Genomic DNA, 19,984 nt, shown 5'->3' with positions numbered 1-19,984 from the left:
TCTCCACAGTCTTGGGCTGTCAATCACTTGTCAGTCCCTACCACATCAGCACAGTGCGCATCACCAGGCTGTCAGCACAGCAGCTGATGAGACTCTGCTAAGAGCTGTCAATCAAACTTGTTTCTCTTATCTGTTCGGGAAATATTTTGTCTCTAAGAAACAAAGAACCTGGACAACAATGGATCAGAGTCTAGTATTTACTCTTTTACAGGGATAGAAGGCTCTTAACAGGAAACGAATGTGTTTTATCCACAACTAGGAAACCATTAGGCATATTTTCTTTTTTGGTTTTGTTTAAATCCTATTTGCATCTTGACCCAATAAATCACGGCATAATAAATTAAAGCAAATTTCTTTTTGCTCTCACTGTAAAATGAATTTCTCATGTTTACTTCTTAAGTTTCTGTCAAATATAATTCAATGCAGTTTAAAACAGGTAGCCCATCTTGGGAATCTCTCCCTGTCTTTAGGCATTGGAACGTGTGATCTTTCTCTCCATCTCACAGTAGCCAAAAAGACAGACTAGAGAAAATACCCATAATTTACACCTTTGTTACATTAAAATACATCTTTATTTTCTGTAGCGTTTCTCATTAAAACTCAATTTCAACGTTGAATTTAATAGCATGAGTAGGGTTCATAGATAATTGCAGACCAAAAGAATAGCTGAGCAAGTGGAAGAAAAGCATACATTTTCAGTGGGTATTTGAAAGAAGATAGCATCTTCTTTCTGGAATGCTGTACCGGGGCAGGGGCAGGGGGGTAAGAATTGCAGAAGATAAAGTTCTTGCATCTACAGAAATAAAATACTGAAGGAAGACAAAAAAAGCTGCAAAGATGGGCACAGTAGAGATTTCAGGTCTGACACAGAATCTCTGTATGAAAAGTTGAGCTGGGCTTTCAAGTGCGCATCTATCCAGGGCAGAATAATGTTCTGCAAAGATAACTGCTCCAGGTCTAACAAACCTGGCAATCAAATTAATTAGCAGTGGTGGATCACTGAACTAACAGACCTCTACTCTTCCCAGGGCATAAGTATGTATCTTCACATGCTGTGCCATACAGATATACAGGCACATTTAAAGCTAGCTCGAGCATCAGTACATAGTGCTGTCTTATGCCAGGCAGAGTAAACATAACCCAGTGACTTAAAATCCCCACTTTAGCCCATATCTGTTTTTCCCTACAAACTGAAGAATCTCAGAGCTGATAGTCAAGGAGAAGCCATGCAGGCCCAACAGTGAGTAGCAAAGGGAAGAAAAACACTTCTCTCCATATAGAGAGGTGTACTGTAAAACAATATAATATAAAAGGCAGGCCTAAAAATACTTGGTGTTTTTCATAAAGCTTCAGTCTGGAGCCATGAAATTAAATAAGCAGCTTAGTTTTTGGAGGCAAAAAAATAGTGAGTTTACAACGCTTAGTTTCTTGGACAGAATGTATATTAAAAGTTAAAAGGAACAGGAGGCAAGCAAAAGTAGTATTTTTTTAAATCTTATAACACTTACACAAACAATGATTTACAGGCCTGATTCACATGCTCTGAACATTTACATTGGCTGTGGAACTGGGCCTGTCCAGGTAAGAGCAGAGGGCAGAGAGAGACAGCTGGGAAAGAGGCTGCAATAGGAAACCAATGGAAAGGAAAAGTTTAAAGAAAGCAGGGAAAAGAAGCCCCCAGAGTGTTTTGGGGACTGCAGTCAAGATTAGAGAAGAGCAGAAGAGAATATGCAAGTTTCTAGCATCCTCCCACAATACTCTTAGGGGCTCTGAAGAAGGGACCTGGGGCAAAACACCATATTCCTCCTCATCTCTAGCACCTTAAGGCAAGATCTGAATAGTCCCTGAGAACAAGGAGGGAAGAGGACTGGGAATTGCCATAACCCAGAGAAAAATTATGGCCATGGACAAGGAAACATCATTTGTCCTTACACACACACACACCCCCACAAGAATTTTTCTGAAATTTGTTTGCTCTAGAAGAGAATATTTTAATTCCCAAAAGGGGAAATCCATTGCCTAAAGGAAGGAAAATAAGGTGGCAGGCACATCCAATGTCAGAGATGTAAGCAAATCTCTCACAGGCTGAAGCAAGACAAAGGCAGGCAATTTTGAGCTGAATCCTGGAGCAAAGGCAAGAGGTTGGTGTCTTTCATCACTTTCAACTCTACAAATGACTTCTCAAAGGATTCCTTTTTCTCTTTTCTAGAGCCTAATCTTGGTTCCTTCCACTACTGTTTGTGCCTATAAGAGTAAGAACAAAAAATTTGTCTTTTCTCTTCCCTCTCAGCCAGCCCATACACACCAAAGAGCGTGCACGCTGGGTGAGGAGGCAGGTGTCTCACCGGGGACAGCGCGGATGGAGACCAGGCACTTTTGTTTCATCTCTTCCAAAAGTCCATGCCTGTTGCTGTCACCACTCAGCATACTCTGGCTCATCTAACAGGAGCCCCAGCTGGCTGGCCAGTGATTTCACTGGTTACTTGGAATAAAGGTACTGGGTGATATTATGGTCTTTGGGAGATGCCAAAACCCTCCATAGTCATAACAGAGCATGTGTGTGGCTTGGGTGGACAAAACAGAGACCCCGATGAGGTCTCTGTGCTCAGCGAGGACCTGCTTCAAGTAGAAGCGATTTTCTGCTAATGTTTGCACCAAAAGGGGAGCGGACTGCTCTGTTCTCAAGTCCTGGACATGTTTTTGGACACAAACTTCCCTGGTAGGTAGATAGGGCTGCTCTTAACACACAGCCTCCACTCTGCACCCTCCCCAGGCAATGCTGGAAATGTCCCTGAGCAGGGACTTGGACAACCTGGCACCCCCAAGGCTGCTCTCAAAGCCTGCTCAGATGGCAGTGGAAGTCCCAGACTGGAACAGCTCAAGCATGCACTTTTAAGTATCGCTAAACAGGAATACTGCTCGTGTCATAAAGAATCACTAATACTGTAGTTCAGAATTATGTAAATATTTACTAACAAAGGAAAGGAAGCGTGAACGAACAGAAAGAGCCCTATATGCTTAGTTTTAATTCCAGATGCCGAGAATAACAACACCAAAAGCACCAACAGGTCAGAAATTAAAGCCAGAGGGAAAATCCTGGGTACTAGTGGCTTTTAAAAACATGCCCACAGTAATTTGATCTTTCAATCACACTTATCAGCAACAATGCTAAGAATCACAGTATTGCCCCATACCAAACTGTTCCAGCTACAGATAGCATAATCATTGTCAAGCATTTGTGACAACAGAAATATTTTACTCTTTGACAAATTCTTTCATATGCAGCACTGTTTTCCAGAAACACAACTCGCTCTGATCTAACTGGACATTAATTGCTTTTTTGCTGATGTATCTGTGCCTTCCGGACTGATAACACAACTAGCAAATCTGATATCTGACAAGTTGACTCAACCTAATCAGGACAGATCAGCTGTTACCAACGTTGCTATAGGCTGTAATTTGAGGACCTTTACAGAGTTATCACTTGCTTTGAAAGGCAAGAAACTGTAATTCTGTCAACACTAATCCCAGAACGTGTGTTCAAAGTGGCTGTTATTTTTTCTCCAGGAGAAGGTAACACTTGTCAAATAAATACCTGAGATAATTGATAAAAGGAATTAGAAGTATGTGAGTGATACGCTGACAGTCAGTCACTCTCACAAAAAAGAAGAACCTTGCAAGATTCAGAACATTAAGCGGAGAGCACAAGCTGTCATCGTGAAGCAGGGGTCACTCTGAATGGAGTGAAACAATTGGCAAGGCAGTTTTTCAATGTTTACTTATCTCTCTGCTGCTTAGTGGTAAAGCCGAGTGAATTATTCACTTCAAACAATTTGTTCAATGAATTTTACTCCTTTCTTTGTGCTCAGTGTATGCAGGCAATGGATACCAATGCCATCAGATTTATTCACTGCTTCACTTTTATTTGAGCTTTCATTTAGTGCTTGATTGAGAGTATTCTAGACTTCCACTGCTGTTGAGACAACATCCAGGGCAGGTCCTTATTGTGTGCAAACAGCATAGATCCACGCAGCTGATGGAATAATGATTATCTACACCAGCAAGGATATACCTTGTGGTATTCTTTTTTCTGATCCCTGTTTAAATCTGAAAGCCCTTCCAGCAACAATACTGATATTTGCCACAAAGTTCCCTTTCTGTGAACAGTTTCGCCCACAAGAATCAACACTCAAATGTTTGTGGAAACCAAATTAACAAAAAGTGCAAGCACAGCCAAAGCAAATTCATTAAAAATTCCAAAGATTATATTGCATTATTTGCCCTACTCCACTAGGAAATAATTTATTTTCATGTAATAAAATCAGAGGAATTCCACAAAAAAATGGATTCCCAGCCCATGCAATTCTTCAATGGAACTTGATTGTCAGTGAATGCAAACAAGTGACTTTGTCATTGCCAGGGTTGCATCTGTCTCTTCAAGATAAACTGTATTTAGACACTCAGGCTTAAAATTAGAACAAAAAAAAAAAAATCTCTTACTGTATCGCTTTGGTCCATCTTCCAAACAAAATGAAAGGGTTAAGGTTGCATCATCTTCAAAAAATTCAGTTGCAAAGGCATCCCACCAGAGGTTGTCACTATCCTAGGAAGCAACAGATCATTCACTTAACAGGAGGTAAAATGAAAATATGTTCATCCTTTGTAAAAGAAATTTGACAGGATCGTACACAGTTTGTGCGTCTTCACCTATGATTTTGGGATTTAGATGTCTATATGATATTTCAAACTAATTTTCCCAGATAAAGATCTAGTTCTAATTTAAGAAAAAACCCTAAAAATCTTTAATATAATATACAATAAATGGCCTTCATATTATTGAGCACACAAAATATGTAAAAACTTTACTCCTCATAAATACATGTTTCTCTTCAAGTGTTAAAAATGAATTTACAAATCAGTTGCAAATAAAGTGATTATGACTTTCCCCCCCCTTTTCTGGGCTGCGTATCTCAAATGCTTGGTCCTAATAATGAAAAAAACTCAGTACTCTAATTCTATAGGGCTACATAAACTGATTATCAGCATGAGTTGACAAGAAAGTTATTTAGAAACTAAATATAATAGCCATTCCACTCCAATGCATTTAATATAAATACAATGCTACTGCAGGTTAATTAAATACCAGCTAGTTACTTAAATGCAATTGTTGTGAGAAATCTTTACTTTTCAGTGTGATACATGAAGTGAAAACAATATTTTAGGATGACCTGTGTATACTTAGACTTACAGTAATACACATAGCTGGAACATGGCAATTATTAATACAGCGTACAATGTAAAGCATATACCAGTACGCCACTACGGGTGGCCTGTTGGCTTTGACAACTGAACCAGTCATTTTCAGATTGAGTGATCAGCATCAGGCACCCAAACCTCGATGTCTAGCACCTGTGCACATGGTCCAGCTTGCAAGGGTTTTTGCAGAAGTCAGGCAACAACAGAATCCACCGTTTCATTCAAAAGCTATGGATATATTTAATAACTGGATTTGAAATGTTTGGTACAGTCTCTTCTGCTTCTTTGAGGCCCTGAGATTTAAATCACTTGCAGCACATGGGATCAGCAACAAAGCTGGAACTACACTTCTGAACATGCCCCAGTCACACTCCTCAGAGCCACTCTATCCCAGTCATGGCAGCTGCCTTCCCAGTGTACACGGCCAGGTTCATCCCGTGTAGTGAGCACTGAGCACCTCTTAATGTCTGAGCAGTATGTAACTAAGCCAGATAACATTCGTTACGTTCACAGAAAAAAAAACCCTGAGATAAAACACTGATTTAAGACAAAACGCACATCCATCATCCTCGTTATATGTGCCTGTGCAGAGAAATAACTATCTGGGTTTTTTTAGTTCTGCTCCCGTTTTTCCTGAAGACTTCGCTGCTGGATTTCACTCCAAACTGCTGAGCAGGGTATCCTTCCTGCCTCACAACTTTACTTTGATTTTTGCCAAGCATCCAACGGAGGAATGGTAAGGACAGGTTTTAGCATTCCAGCTCCTACCAGAGACCCCCAAGGGACTCCTTGGCTGGGTCAGAGCCTGTAATTCATCTTCCTTGCCAAGGCTCAACCCACCCAGCAGTGGCAGGACAATGAGCAGCACAGCCCTGTAGTACTTGCTCAAAATTCAGTCACTCAAAGAGGTATCAAAACCTCATCCCCATGTCTTAGAAATCTGTTGCTGCAGAGAGCTGCTGCTCTTTCCTCTTTGCTGCTGTAAACTTTTATGTGTGTTTCCACATGCAAACATGGTTTCATTGACTAGCCAAGTAGCCACAATAGTAAGTACAGAATATCCAGGTGTTCAACAGAGGCCCAGAAACCAGCATCTAGCAACATACCTCTGCACGCTGATCCTTCACTCGGGACAGCCTGGTGGGTGGCATTATAAGCGCATACGAGAGTGCATTGTCCAACAAGTAATTACGAGCTACCACCCTCTGCCATTTGCCAAAAGAGAGGCTGCAGTATCGTTTAACTGGGATCTTTCAGACACACTTGTCATAGAGAAGGAAGAGGGGGGGGGAAGGATTTAAGCAACGTCACCTACCACATTTGCAGCACTTGTTAACTCAGTAGTTGAGTATCACTGAGCTACTCATGCAGCATCCAATGACACAGGAGGCGAAAGGGGAGCATCACATAGCTGGGATGCAAATGCACAGGGGAAAGACAGAGAAAAGAAGGGAAAGTGCAGGGCCTCACCTCACAACCACACATACTTGCACTCACTCTTGCTTCCAAGAAGTCTGAAGGCAAGGAAAATGCAGAGGCGGAATTACTGTGGATTCTCTCCCTGGATAGATGAAATATCCAGGCTCTGTCACAGTTTGAATACTGTCCAAGGTCTCTATCTTATGCTTTTGCATATTTTATGTCAGGAAGAAGGAAAAACAGAAAATGCAACACCCCACCCTCACCCACAAAAAAAACCAACCCAAACCTTAATAGAATATATAAATCCTCTGTCAAGCTTGGATACGCTCTGCTGATTAATTCTCTGCTCCACCCTTGTCACAGGTGGGCCCAACTACTCTCACAGCCAAATGGTGAACAAAACCAAATGAGGTGTCCCCTAGCCAAGCTGAAAAAGGATCCGGTTATTATGAAAAAAAAAAAAAGAAGAATAATAAAATCACCCTCTTTTTCTTGCAAAAAGGGAATGGTGAAGGCAAGGCTGCCCCCAGGCATCTTTAACTTATGCTCTGACAGGTTACGGGGGATTTTGCCAGAGTAATTATTTTTCTATTCAACAATAATGAGAAATTACCATGGCAACCTCCTTTTCACATAGTGCACTCACACGCTCAAACATTGAAATAATGGCCTAAACATAACAAAAAAACCCTAATACTTTAAAAATATTTTGTATTAAAATAAACTTAAGGAACAGGTCAAAGGAGAGAAGAGGCCAGAGACAGTCAGTGAGTTGGGTCAGAAGTGAAGATGGCATGCTGCTGTAGCCAGCTACCCAAGCAGCAAAATGTCTTCTGCCACAACTGTCATTGTTCCCTCTGATCCCCTCCACCCCCAGTATTATTTGTAATTTGAAGCATGGCTCAACTCTGAATAGGGTCTCCAAGTAAATGGAATCCTAGTGTTTCAATATTTTTTCCTGACTCTGATTTCTTTGGCAAATGTAATCAGATTTTAAGTACAATGATGTTCTTTTTCCTCCTCCATCTAATAGTCCCACATGTTCACTGTGTGATCTGAGAGTCAAGCTGGGTTCTTCTTTACACCTTACACACTTACATGATTAAGAGTCTGCAAGCCAAATGAGGCTTTTCTACTTGCCTGTGATGGTGATTGCTGAACCAAAATAGGTCTTGCAACTGGAATATAAGGCCAATTGAGCCTATGGAATTTTCTCCAAATGCCTTTATTCTTGTTTAATGACTTGGAAGGCAGAAGGGAGTTCATGTAAAAAGTCAGTACATGAAACCACGCTCAAGAGAAGATGCAGATACCTTGCAGGACAGAACTGGAATTCAAGATTATTTTGATAGATTGCAGAAATGGTCTGAAATGAAGATGAAATTCAATAAAGTGAGGTGACAAAAGCACAAATACAAAATGGGGAATAACTGGCTAAGCAGTACTGTAGAAAATGGTCTACATCATAAAGAAAATACATCAGCAATCTGTTGTTCTTGCAAATAAGGGAAATGTCTTAGATGTAATTCCCTTCCACTCCAGCAAACACATCTCTGGAAAAACTTCAACTGGAATAGTCTGTCCACTGCTGGAGTACCGTGGCCGGGTCTGGGCCACCCACTCTTAAAGAATTTAGCTGAGAACAACAGTAATCATTGAGTTCAAAGACACAAGCAAACACACAAACCAACCCCAAAAGACTTATACTAAGTAAGGAAGAAGGACCTAGCTGTGTTTAGTATAAGGCAGAAGCAGCTCACAGGGAATGTGATGACAGTCTTCAATCATATGAAAAGATTGCTATGAAGAAGAGTGATCACTTGTCCTCAGTGACTAACAAGGATAGAAGAATTAATAATCGGCTCAGTTAGCTGCCATCGCAGGTTAAGGGATTTAATCCCCTGTCACGGATTTCTAGGCTAGTGTTTTGCAGAGGGGAAAAAGCCTCAGCACACGGCTACTGTGTTCCCAAGAAGAGTGGATGCAGAGGTCCCGCTGCCCACGAGTCTTGGGAAGAGCTGCACCATTATGGCAGCTCCATGGCTTGTACCTGGCAAGAAGCAGGTTTTTGTTTTCTTCCTCACATTGCTTTTGGCTGCACATGTATAACAGGTGTAAATAGTATATTAAAAAGAGAGTCATGGAAACAAAGAAATGTGATTCTGAATATGCCCAGGAAACACCTCTGTTCTGAAATGGGACCCTTTTTTTATATAATCACTTTTCAGGGAAGAACTGAATTTTAAACATCAACCTATGTGGCTTGGCATTGGACAAGGCAAAAATAAAAAGAGATAGTCCCCTTGGGAGCTTACATTTTTCTTCTGGCACCTGCAACCCTTCCCTATTGACACTTACTATTTTCAGAACTCTATACGTCCACACTCCTGTTGGCAACATACGCACTTCTCATATTCTTTCAAGTTAATGCTGCGTGAGGAAACTGCTGTCTCCCCAAGGAGAGAATGGTATTCCTCCCCTCCTCCCGCTCCTGGAAAATCAAACTACACTTCAGCTTTTAAAATGCAGTTCAAGATAAGATTTTGCCATTAATACACCTGTAAAAACTGCACAGCCATTACAAATTATGAAACTCACAAGATAAGTATCATTAAAAAATTCTGACATTAATGTTTATACTCAGAGCACACTGACAGACCATTGAAAATAAAATGCTTGAACACAATAAACCAGTAACTTTCCCCATTAGCTTTAAATTAGACCCGTCTTGAGTCTACCCAACATACTTAAGGTTCTAATATAAATTTCACAGGAGTAACAAATTAACAGGGATCCATATTTCTTAATTTTATACATTTGGACATTTGAATACTGATCCATAGGTCTGCCCCTGCAATGCACAACATTTTTACGGTCTGGTATAGGGGTCTTTTGCTATTTATTTGTATTCTATATGGAATACTGATATTCTGAGTCTTAAATTTATTTTCTTGGAAACAAAACAGAGTGAAAGAGTGGAATACTCATATACAGAATGTAGGTGAGAAACCCATATAGTTAAATGGTTGTCTGTTGTCATACAGGTACAAGAAGATGCACACCTATCTTATATTCGGAACATCTTTTCTAGCAATATATGGTACCTTGTATGGTTATTAAATGCACCTGAAAAAGAGGACCAACATGGTTGCCCAGGGCTGGTTTGTAAGGACCACTCCCATTGCTTTTGCATTTGTTATTCTATCATCTAATTTATTTCATCTTAAACATAAAGCGCGTTTTACGTAGCATTAAACATGCTTTTAATCTTGAAGCTAGTGGTATCTTACAGAATATCCAGCTCTCCTCCCCCTGCCAGGAATGCCTGATTCTACTCCTTCCATTTGTTATTTCACACATATTCACAGTTTTAATGGTGTTGCTTGCTTTTATTTCACTTACTAGTGTGGCTGGATGCCATCTCTCAAACAATGTGTAGTAAAACTGGCAGAAAGATTTTAAGACTTGGCTTTGGTCATAAGTAGTTTTCTGTTCCATTATATACTTGCAATTTCTTGCCAAAACTCTGCTCAATGCCCAAAACATATCAGTTTCTTCAGCTTACTTAATAATTAATTAAATTATTGTTTATATTCCACTTTGGAACTTATCTTCATTCGTACAGTAAAGAAACAACACCAAGTTTCTTTTATTGAAAAGACAGAATATAGTAATGTAAGAAATCCCCACAGCAATACTGCCTCAGAGAGACTGACTTGGGTGCAAAATGGGGGCAATATCTCTGCTTCTCATGTAAATCTGGAGTAACTTTAAGAATCCAGTGAAGTTACAGGGAAAAGCTCATAACGAAAAGCTACCCTTTCGGATTCACTGGGAATTCTTAATATATCAAGGATCCTATTTTTATTGCCTATAAACTGCTACACTATAAGGCAAAAAAATATGGGGTGGGGGAGGGAGAAGTAGCACCTCGTTTTCTGAACAGGGAACTGTGAAAATCAAACATTAATTATTTTATTTCAGATAAAAATGAGAGGAGAAAAAAAAACAAACAGAGGCTTTGCAAAATATGTGAATTGATTCACGCCATTTTCTTGTATTCTGAATATTCTGAACCCAGGGATGTGGGAACCAGCATCACTACAGCAAAACAATTATGTTGTAATGATACTAGCCATACATCTCAGCGTTGCAGATACACTGCTTTGAGATAGCATCACTTAGATTCTCAAATAGCAAGTCCACACTGGGCAGTTATACCAGGGGTTCAGATAAACTGAAACATGCTGACACTGGTATGAGGAAGTGGAATATTTTTCATATATTTAGAAGGATGTTCAACCTCTTCCTTGTTATTTGGCCACTAACAAATGCCTAAATAGAGACTTTTTGTTAGAGTAGTTGTGGCAACTGCTCGCTAGGCTGGCAAATAGCAAGACCAGTCTTCACACAGCTGTAAAAGTATTGTTATTCCATTACATGTAAGCCACCCAATTTTTCCAGCTACACAGATGTGTACATGTATATCAAGTTGGACCTCCTTTTAAAATTGGAGTCCTTAAAATTACAGAGATTTTCTAACTTAAATTGTCAGGAATGGATAAGACAGAGAGCTATCTAGTTCAGTCTAATAACAGAATCGAAAGAAGAATACCTGGCCTCAAAACAATTATTTGTCATTGTTTAAATTTTACTGCAGCTTGTGGACAAAAGAGAAATGAATCCTTAAATATTCACTCTGTGCATGTTCCACTATTCACCTACAGCAAACAGACACAGATTGCAGAGTTTAATACTGCATTGTAAGTATACAGAGCAGAAGGGGTTAATTTATGAAACGTGTCTTTTCACCTGCTTGTTTAATTTTAATTCATTATTTCCACTCCTGGAACTTGTGCACAAGAATGGATAGCAGAAAGAAAGAGGTAAAAAGAGCAAAGAAGCTGGGCTTAAGACATATGCCGCTGCCAATTCGTTGTAGCTGCCATAGCATCATCCTTGATATTTCACAGCAATATTATCAATAACCTGCAGAAGATGCTCTTTTGTCCTTTTTAAATATACGGGATAAGACTGCACTTGGTCTCTATGGGTAAGACATATTCTGGCTGTGTGAACAAAAAGACTGGGCATTAACAACTAAATCATGAGCAGTTTTTAACAGACGTAGACACTTCCACCCACAGCATAGTATCGTTTGGACTTAGTATATATACAGTGCATGCTAAATCCATATTCAAAGTTGTTTTAAATTTGAGCCCTCTTTTCAGTAGGCATGTGGATGGCTCTAGCTAGCTGGGAACAGTAATGGATTTCCTTAGTAGTATTCTCCATCCATGATCATTTCAGACAAATCACAGACTTGAGTCTTGTGTTTATCAAAAATGAATCATGGTTACACTTCTCTATTCTGCCACAGAATACCCCACAGCCTCAGCCTTTGAGAATGGTTTATAGAGATGGAATATTAAGTGTGTCTATTATCTATTGTACTACTGTCAGCCATATGACTGTTCTTATTTTATTCTGACATTTTGACCTGGTTTCTTTTTTACCTTGTTTACTTCCATCTGTATGAGTAAATGGAAGCTACTATGCCATCTATCCCAATGAAAAGGCAATAACTAGTATTGCTATCAGTGAATATAGAGCATCAAACATTGTATGTCACTAGGGCACAGGGAAAAAGTCATATTCCCAGCAACATTACTAAAAGAGTCTCTCTGGGTCTAGCTATCCAACTGCACCAACTCCCAAGGCTCTAAAATTTAGGGAACACAAATGACTTTGTAAGTTATTACAGTGAAAGTGAAATTACTGCTGATAACATTTAAAAACAAAAATGGGAACAAAATGAAGACAGTCCTTGACACCTCCATTTCACACTGGACTCTTACCACCTCTTTGTTCCCTGAAGTCTCATGGGAGCACCACGCATATTAGGGACAAGTACAAAGCCAGGACCTTCAGAGGTCCCTGCCTCTGAAAAACTACAATCTAAACTGTGATCTAACAGACTGTATTTTGAAAGGTAAACAATAGCTCTTCAGATGAGTTAAGAAAACATACTGCTTTTCTCTCTTGTGCAAGTCTAGTGGCCCAGGTAGGGAAGGGAAACTCAGATAAGACAAACCACGCTTCCACCTACATTCTGGCTTCTTGGAGGAGTATCAAATGGTGACAGGGCTAAGTAGTACAGCAATGAAGAGTTGATTTTATCATAAAGTAAGTTATATGGGTTGAAAAGACATATAGGTGAGGAGATATATCTGTATATGACACTTACACACTCTCTACCCTACAGAACTTGGAGAAAACTCTTGCTAAGAGTCAGCAAAAGATTTTTAAAACTAAGGATGTGCTTAAATGCTTTGCTGGACTTGGATCAAGTATGCATTTGTTAGCCTACAAGTTAAATTAATTAAAGATTATGACTTCCTATTAAGCTTTGCAAACCAGGTAAGAGCATATCGCAATGTTGGACAGCTCTAACAAAAGAGCTGTTACTTCTTGGGAAGGTACATGGAGTGGAGAAGATCCAGTGTATCGTCTGTTCCATCTCCTGGAGAGGACAGGTATTCTCACGCACAAAAGCTTAGTTTAGTAATAACTAGTCAGAAAGAGAAAATATTTAAGAGGGAAGTATTTAAGAAATCACTCCCTTTTGTTACTATTTAGAAGCATATCTATGCTTTAAATTATGTATTTTTGGCTGCATTTAAGTGCTTAATAATATCACTGTGGTTCTGGGTGTTCAGGTATCACCCAAAGAAATTGTAAGAGCACTACATAATTCCAGATAGTGCAGAGAAGCAAATGTTATGTCAGTTTACAGAAATTCTTGTAAGAAGCAATGGTGGGGCACAAAATCTAGTTCTATGTTATGTATTATTAATAAAATATATATCTCTATCTTTGCACCATAAACAGTGCATATTCCTTAAGCAAAAAACCACTGTGGGAATTAAAAATTTCATAACAGCAATACAGTCACCTGCAAATTATGTCCCTTAAAAGTTCATTCACATTTTTTATTCAACTCATCTCAGAAGCCCCACTCCTGTGATTTTTTTAAAGGATTATTTCTTTAGTACAGCAAAAGTACATTTCAAGTTAATTCCTGTACACATTCTGTACTTACTAGGATTAGTGATCACAGCCATTTTTGTCAGCTGGCAATGTCACTCTATCCACAAATATTTTCTCTGCTAAATGTGTGTTTCAGAGTCTAAACTCTACTTAAGAGAGAAGAGAAAAAGGTAACGTTGAGGTATTAAGTCATTAGATCCATATTTTAGACTCTGCTTACTGGGTCCAGCTTTCAAAACTACAGCATAATTAGTGTCATCTGTTTCAGCCATTTGGGCCACTAATCAGCTGAAGTGGTCAGATGTTCAGGTTTTTTAAAATAATAGAGGTACATTTATTGCTTGTAATTTTTGATATACAAACACATGTGAGTTCAAACTTAATCAAACATTAAGGCTTAAAACACTCATGCATTCATTTTCCATTAAATTCAGTGGAAAACAGATGTTGGAATATTCTGTGCAAGGCTCCAAATCCCAGCATGGAAATGGAACTTGTTACATTTGCTGAATGAAAGCTGGAGGGTGACAACAGAGCTGGGATTCATTTCACCCCAAGACAGTTGTCTAAATTCATATGAGATAAAAAGCCTCCTGGAGATATCTGTCTCTTCACTGACTGTAGAGGGAGCCTAGAGAATAGTTCAGTCTAGCCATGTAACTTTTACAGGGATAAAGATAGGTAAGATAAATCCTATTCTACCTATCTACCATGAATTTAAAATCCAGGAAGAAAACTGGCTGAAGTTTTGGGAGCTTACGTAGTGAAGGACAAACATAAGTGAAAAGCTGGGTGAAACAACCGTATCTACTTTGTCTAGATTTTTACAGTCTTGGCAGGAAAAGCTATAAATGATGTTCAAGTTTTTTGCTCGCAATGCTCAAAGATCGCCAGGCTGCCAGGTTCCTGCTGTTTCATATAAAAAGCTCCGAGTGGCAGACAGAAGTTGGAGCACTGGTTAAAGATTTCTGCCAGTATGAAATGTTTTAAATGAAGAAGATGTGATTATTTGCCTGGCTTCCTAGCTTCACTCCCTGGCTAGCCATAGTTGCCAATAAAGGCCCTCAGGTCCTGTATTTTATCTCACCCTGTATTTGGATGCAAAATTCCTGTACAAAATACAATTAAACTAGAGGCAGAATTGTTCATATGTATCTTCCTACATTCTCAGAAATATGAAATATAAGGAAATCCTAAGTCAAGACAACAGATATAAAATATTGCCATTTCTCATTGTATTATTCTGCTACCATCAGATCACTCAGTCACTCCCTGTTTCCATCATGTAGCACTATCCTTCTCAAGCATGTAACGCTCACTAATGGGCATGTGGCAGCCAAGTCTGACTAATCAGGAGTCCAGGTTGCTCTGAAAAGCAAGGATGGGTTGTGCTTAAGACACTCTCAGATTCTCAGCATACACCGTGGTTTACAAGTTTTGACGGTGAGAAGCAGCAGGGCACTGAACTTTTTAAACTATCATTTGCATTCACAAATTAAAACTCTGATTCAAATTGAGATGTCTGAATCAACCTGCTTACAAGGAAAAAAAACTACTTAGAACCAAAACTTTTACAGTTATTGCTGCTATAATATTGTATAACAGATCACTGACAAGGGTGTTAATTTTGCTAAATCAAAGGATGTTTAGTTCCTGTCCTGAAAGGTACCAACAAAATATATAGAGAAAGAAGCACACACTGGGAAACCCAGAGGTTGTGATAACTGAGTGGGTTTGTGTGTTTGTTTTAATTATTAACTTTAAATTTTCACTTCAAAGAAATGGGAGAATCTATGCATGCCGAGGAGTGCCCTCTTTCAAAACTCTTTCTGCACTGAGCAAAGTAAGTACAGCTTTCTTGTAAATGGCATATCTTATCTTGTCAACCTCATTTAAAGTAAAAAGGCATCAGTAGTAATAATAAGAATGCCGTTTCATGAACAATTCCTTCACAGCAGCTAGCTATTACATACTGTAACAAATTAAAAACTCCAAAAGTCTATGCAGGTCCCCAGAGAAATGCTCTTTAATAAAGCAAACACCAATATTGAAAGTGACAGAATTCCATTTGCTACAGAATCCCATCCAACTGAGTTTGGCTGCAGCTGAAGCAATTAGGGAAAGCTGTGATTTAATGATTATGCTAAAACCCTAGACAAACAAAGCTCTCACCTACCAAGTGGCCACTTAGCTGTATCACTACCACCAAAATGTATAAAAATCCATGTAGGATTTCATTTGTTGTCAGTCAACTAGTAGCAACATGAGCAATTATTTACTAAAAGTGTCTAGTTAGTAGCTACCCTACTGCTTAAACATAAGAAATGTATAAATCTAAATTTAAACAAAGTAAGCAAGGCCAAGTGTGAACTACATATGTCAGGAAAATCATCCATCAGGGTTGTCCTTGTAGCTGAGACCTGATATGATCTAGTCGAAAGATCATAACAGGTCAGTATTTAATCCTTTTTCTAAAAAAAATAAAATAAAATCTTTATGTTATATATGATAAACCACTGGGGCCTCACCTCTGGGTCCATAAACATCTAATGAAATTTTGAACATCATTTCATCATAGCAGTAGCCTCCTATGAACTACAACCTATCATTTCAGACTCTGTGGACCTGTTAGATCAGCAGCAGAACTGATTCACTTGAGATTTCTTAGCTTTTGGCAGACTGTATTTGGCCTTCCTTATTTTCTAATGCTTTCAAAATTTCTTTGTTTAAAGTTGTAGGACAAAAAGCCATATAAAAAAGGACCATTTGAATGTGACAATTTGGAAAAGTTGCTTACGGAAAGCTTGTGAATTTGCTTGGAAACTATGGAATTTCATGGTGTGTTCATGCCAGTGGTCAGGCTCCATTATGAGAACTGACTGATAGTCTTTCTGATTTTTAGCCCTCACATTAGTCTGAGACCTGAGTGAGTGACACCTCAGACAGATGATGCAGATTTTTACCCTTGTTGCCTTCTAGGTGAAAGCATCCTCTGACAAAGAGCAAGCAAAGCCTTGGAAAAAGCAGTTCCCTTCCTCCCCAACTTCTTTAAGGAACCACATCTAGAGACATGGTGCATATCTACAGCCTAAACAAAAATATCAGTGTTGATACAGCGTTCTAAAACCCTAAAGAATATGAAGTCTGGGAGAAAGCTCAAACACACAGAAAACTATTTTAAGATAGAAAATATTTTTGCATAACATGGTGAATCATGCACAGAATTGCTGCAGAGGAGAGCGAAATAACTTGGAGAAGATATGTACAGTACAGGAATGCGCTTCTCAGGGACCTCAGCCCTATTTTCAAAGACCTGAATCCTCATGTCTTAACAGAAGTATATAGTGTGGGGGGTTGGGGTTTTTTTGTTTGTTTGTTTTGCTACAGCTGTGCGTTTCTAACTAAAATTAGCAATAATCATGTTCAGAACCCTAGAAATTTTTTTAAGTACTATGGATTCCTCAAGGGTGCTGTAAATGCAGAACTTCTACAGTTTCAGAGCTTTTCTGGAAGATTTATGTTCGGACTACTAAAAAGCCTGAGAAGGCAGCGGTAGCCTTGACAAAGCCAAGAAACTACACAGTCCCATTTCTGGGAATGTGTAACTGCCAGAGGAGCTGTCATCTGAGAGTGAGACAGAAAATCAGAAAAGATTCAGTGCTCATGTCTTCTTAGACTAGGGAAATCTCATGTCAAGCCCAGAATATATGGATCCACACCAAGCAGCTTCGTTTCTACCAATGCAGTGACAACCACTGCAAGCTGTTATAGTATTTCTATGCACCATATTTAAGCAGAGCCTACAAAATTGATCATAGCTGGATCTCTCTAGGTCTTCAAATACAGACTATATCAGGTGCTGACTGTTCAAATATCTTAGGATTCTCCTTCTCCAAATGTGTTCCTCCACAATCAGCTTGACTTTCACACCTGATTTCTATACGAAGGATCAGGTCTTTGCTCTAGAACAAACAACTTCTTTTCTCTTGCTCTTGCTTTCTCAGTTCCACTTTCGTATTTGGAAGAGTTTTTTCTACAGGCAGATACATTGATACAGATGTGCATTCACTCACTTTTTGTTGATATTCTCAGCTCCTGTAGTAGCATCTACTGGACCAGGTCATCTGCCTTTTAAAATAATATAGTAAGTTATCCCTGGTCTGAGACACTCTAGAATGAATATGAACTTTTTGTAACCTCCACAACATGTGAGGTCTGAAAGCTGCAAGAGGCCCAGCAGAAACTGCCAGGTCAGCACAGAGCCCACCACATATCTAGCGGCACATCAGCAAAGATAAAGGCGTGTACTGAAGATCAAACATGCTTTGTATTAAGCAAGCACCTCCTTGTTCAGACTCCTCTGAATGTTCCAGTTCAGTGAGGCTCAACATCTGGCAGGGGTCAGATCTGGGCTGATGTCTTTCTAACTTGATTCAACACTCTCCAGTATAGCTGACAATCTCAGGCCTTTGCGCCCTAAAGTCTCAATTGCCTCACAGAACAAGTAGAGAATCAAAGCAGTTTTCATCTCTCTCCCTGAAAAGGGTCATGCACCTTGATCTGAAGGGACCACAGGCAGGATTACGCTGTCAGTATTCTCCTCATCCCCCTGTCAATATTCCAGTAGTAGCAACCAAGGAGATGATACCAAGCTGCCATGGGGAAATGGTCTAGAAACTGATCTAGATACTGATTATTTGGAACTGTATTATACAGTGTGCTGCAGACACACGATCCTATGGGCTGTCAGTTGATATATACAAACTGAACCCAGTGGTCATGGTGGGACATGAAAGCAGAAGTGTCCTGTGTGTTGTATAGGATGAGTCCCACAGTCAAGAATGTCATATGGAAATATCTAACCTATCAAACCATCAGCAGCAGTGCCTTGCAAACATTAAAGAAGATATGTTCCTAAAATAATAAGCACAGCAGTCAGGCATCATAAATGTCTCCTAAGAAATGTAAGGTGAAAAGGTGGTACCGTATGAGTAACCATAGCTCTAAGAATTGGTGTCTCCTACTTGAAAGACTATACTTTTTCATTCCTAGAAAATGTGCACTTGCCAGGTGTACTTCTTAGGTTTAATCAAGTAATTTTATACTTCCAAGGTGACCATCTGTTGGACTTTGAGGGAGAAAAACCCAGAAGTATCTTACCCCATTGTGAAATAAATAGAAGCAGGTATACAATCTGTTCACTTTGACTACTACTACCATAAATACCTCTAAGAAAACTACTATACATCATGTTTCACTATGAAGAAAAAATATTTCCCACCCAGATAATGATCAAAATAATTCTGGATATCTTCCTGATCTACACGGCCTACCCCACGTGTGATGCAGCCGTGTGTGTTCTGTGTAGTGTAGTGTGTTGGTGTAGTGCTGAGAACTAACAGACCTTGTAGCTTAACATTTGAAATTGTCAGTCTTTAGTATCTACTGTCCTGCTACAAGCTTAGAATAACTAGGTCATCTATTCTTCTGCTTAGACTGTGCACTCTGTAGCTTGTCCTATCAAAAAATTAACTTGGAATCAAAGATCTCAAGTCTTCCACATAGATATTAAAGTGTGTTCTTTTTCTTAAGAATAGGAGCCTATCCTGATGGTAGCCATGGTTGCAGAGAGAAGCTTGAGTGTGACAAAATGCATTTAAACATGAGCAAGGGAATAGAGAGAATTCCAAACTCTCTTTTTCAACAAGATGACAACTGCATGATCCTTCAGAGCCCAAATCGGCTTTGTGCAGAGGCACTGAGTGGCTTGCCTATTTTAATTGCGTATTTTCATTCTCATGGCCATCGATATTGGATAACTGGAAGCTCACTTGGAGGCAGAGTGTTAAACAGAATGCAAATTTCTCATTTGGAGCAGAAGAAACTGTGATCATTTTTGATATTATCTTTTCTCATTCAGCTTCTTTGATTTGAGTGTTCGTATCAAAAGAAAGTGACCTGAACATATTAAAGATTATGCAAGTTTCACCATTCCCTGTTGCATATGACTTAAAAATTAATGGTTCATTAATATCCAAACAGATCTGCTTTGGGGAGACCTGATCAGAATTCAACACTGGATATCACAACCATCTGAGAGAACTGCCAAAGAGTTTTTAAGACGGCCCAGAAGAAGCGTGTCTTAAACATTGTTTCCACTGCCTTCACCTGCAAAAGCAGTATCTCTGCTTCAGTGACAGAACAAATACATAGAAATTTAAAATTTTTTTCTCCAGTTCTCAAAGGGAGAGTATTT

At 39.2% G+C, this 19,984-nt stretch overlaps 1 protein-coding gene across 17 annotated transcripts in view; it reads right to left on the bottom strand.

The window, feature by feature from the left end:
* The window catches only part of LDB2 (LIM domain binding 2), a 231,730-nt gene that overhangs the window by 149,330 nt on the left and 62,416 nt on the right, over nt 1–19,984 (bottom strand). For all 17 annotated transcript variants that reach the window (XM_075091806.1, XM_075091816.1, XM_075091812.1 and 14 more), the window contains one exon: nt 4,501–4,603. In XM_075091806.1, the coding sequence (XP_074947907.1) occupies nt 4,501–4,603 (103 nt within the window). The remainder of the gene's footprint in view (nt 1–4,500; nt 4,604–19,984) is intronic.

The sequence above is a fragment of the Phalacrocorax aristotelis genome, chromosome 4, assembly GCF_949628215.1.
Source record: "Phalacrocorax aristotelis chromosome 4, bGulAri2.1, whole genome shotgun sequence".
Lineage (NCBI taxonomy): Eukaryota > Metazoa > Chordata > Aves > Suliformes > Phalacrocoracidae > Phalacrocorax > Phalacrocorax aristotelis.
The sequence above is the reverse complement of the archived record's forward strand: the minus strand, read 5'-3'. Positions and strand labels throughout refer to the sequence as shown.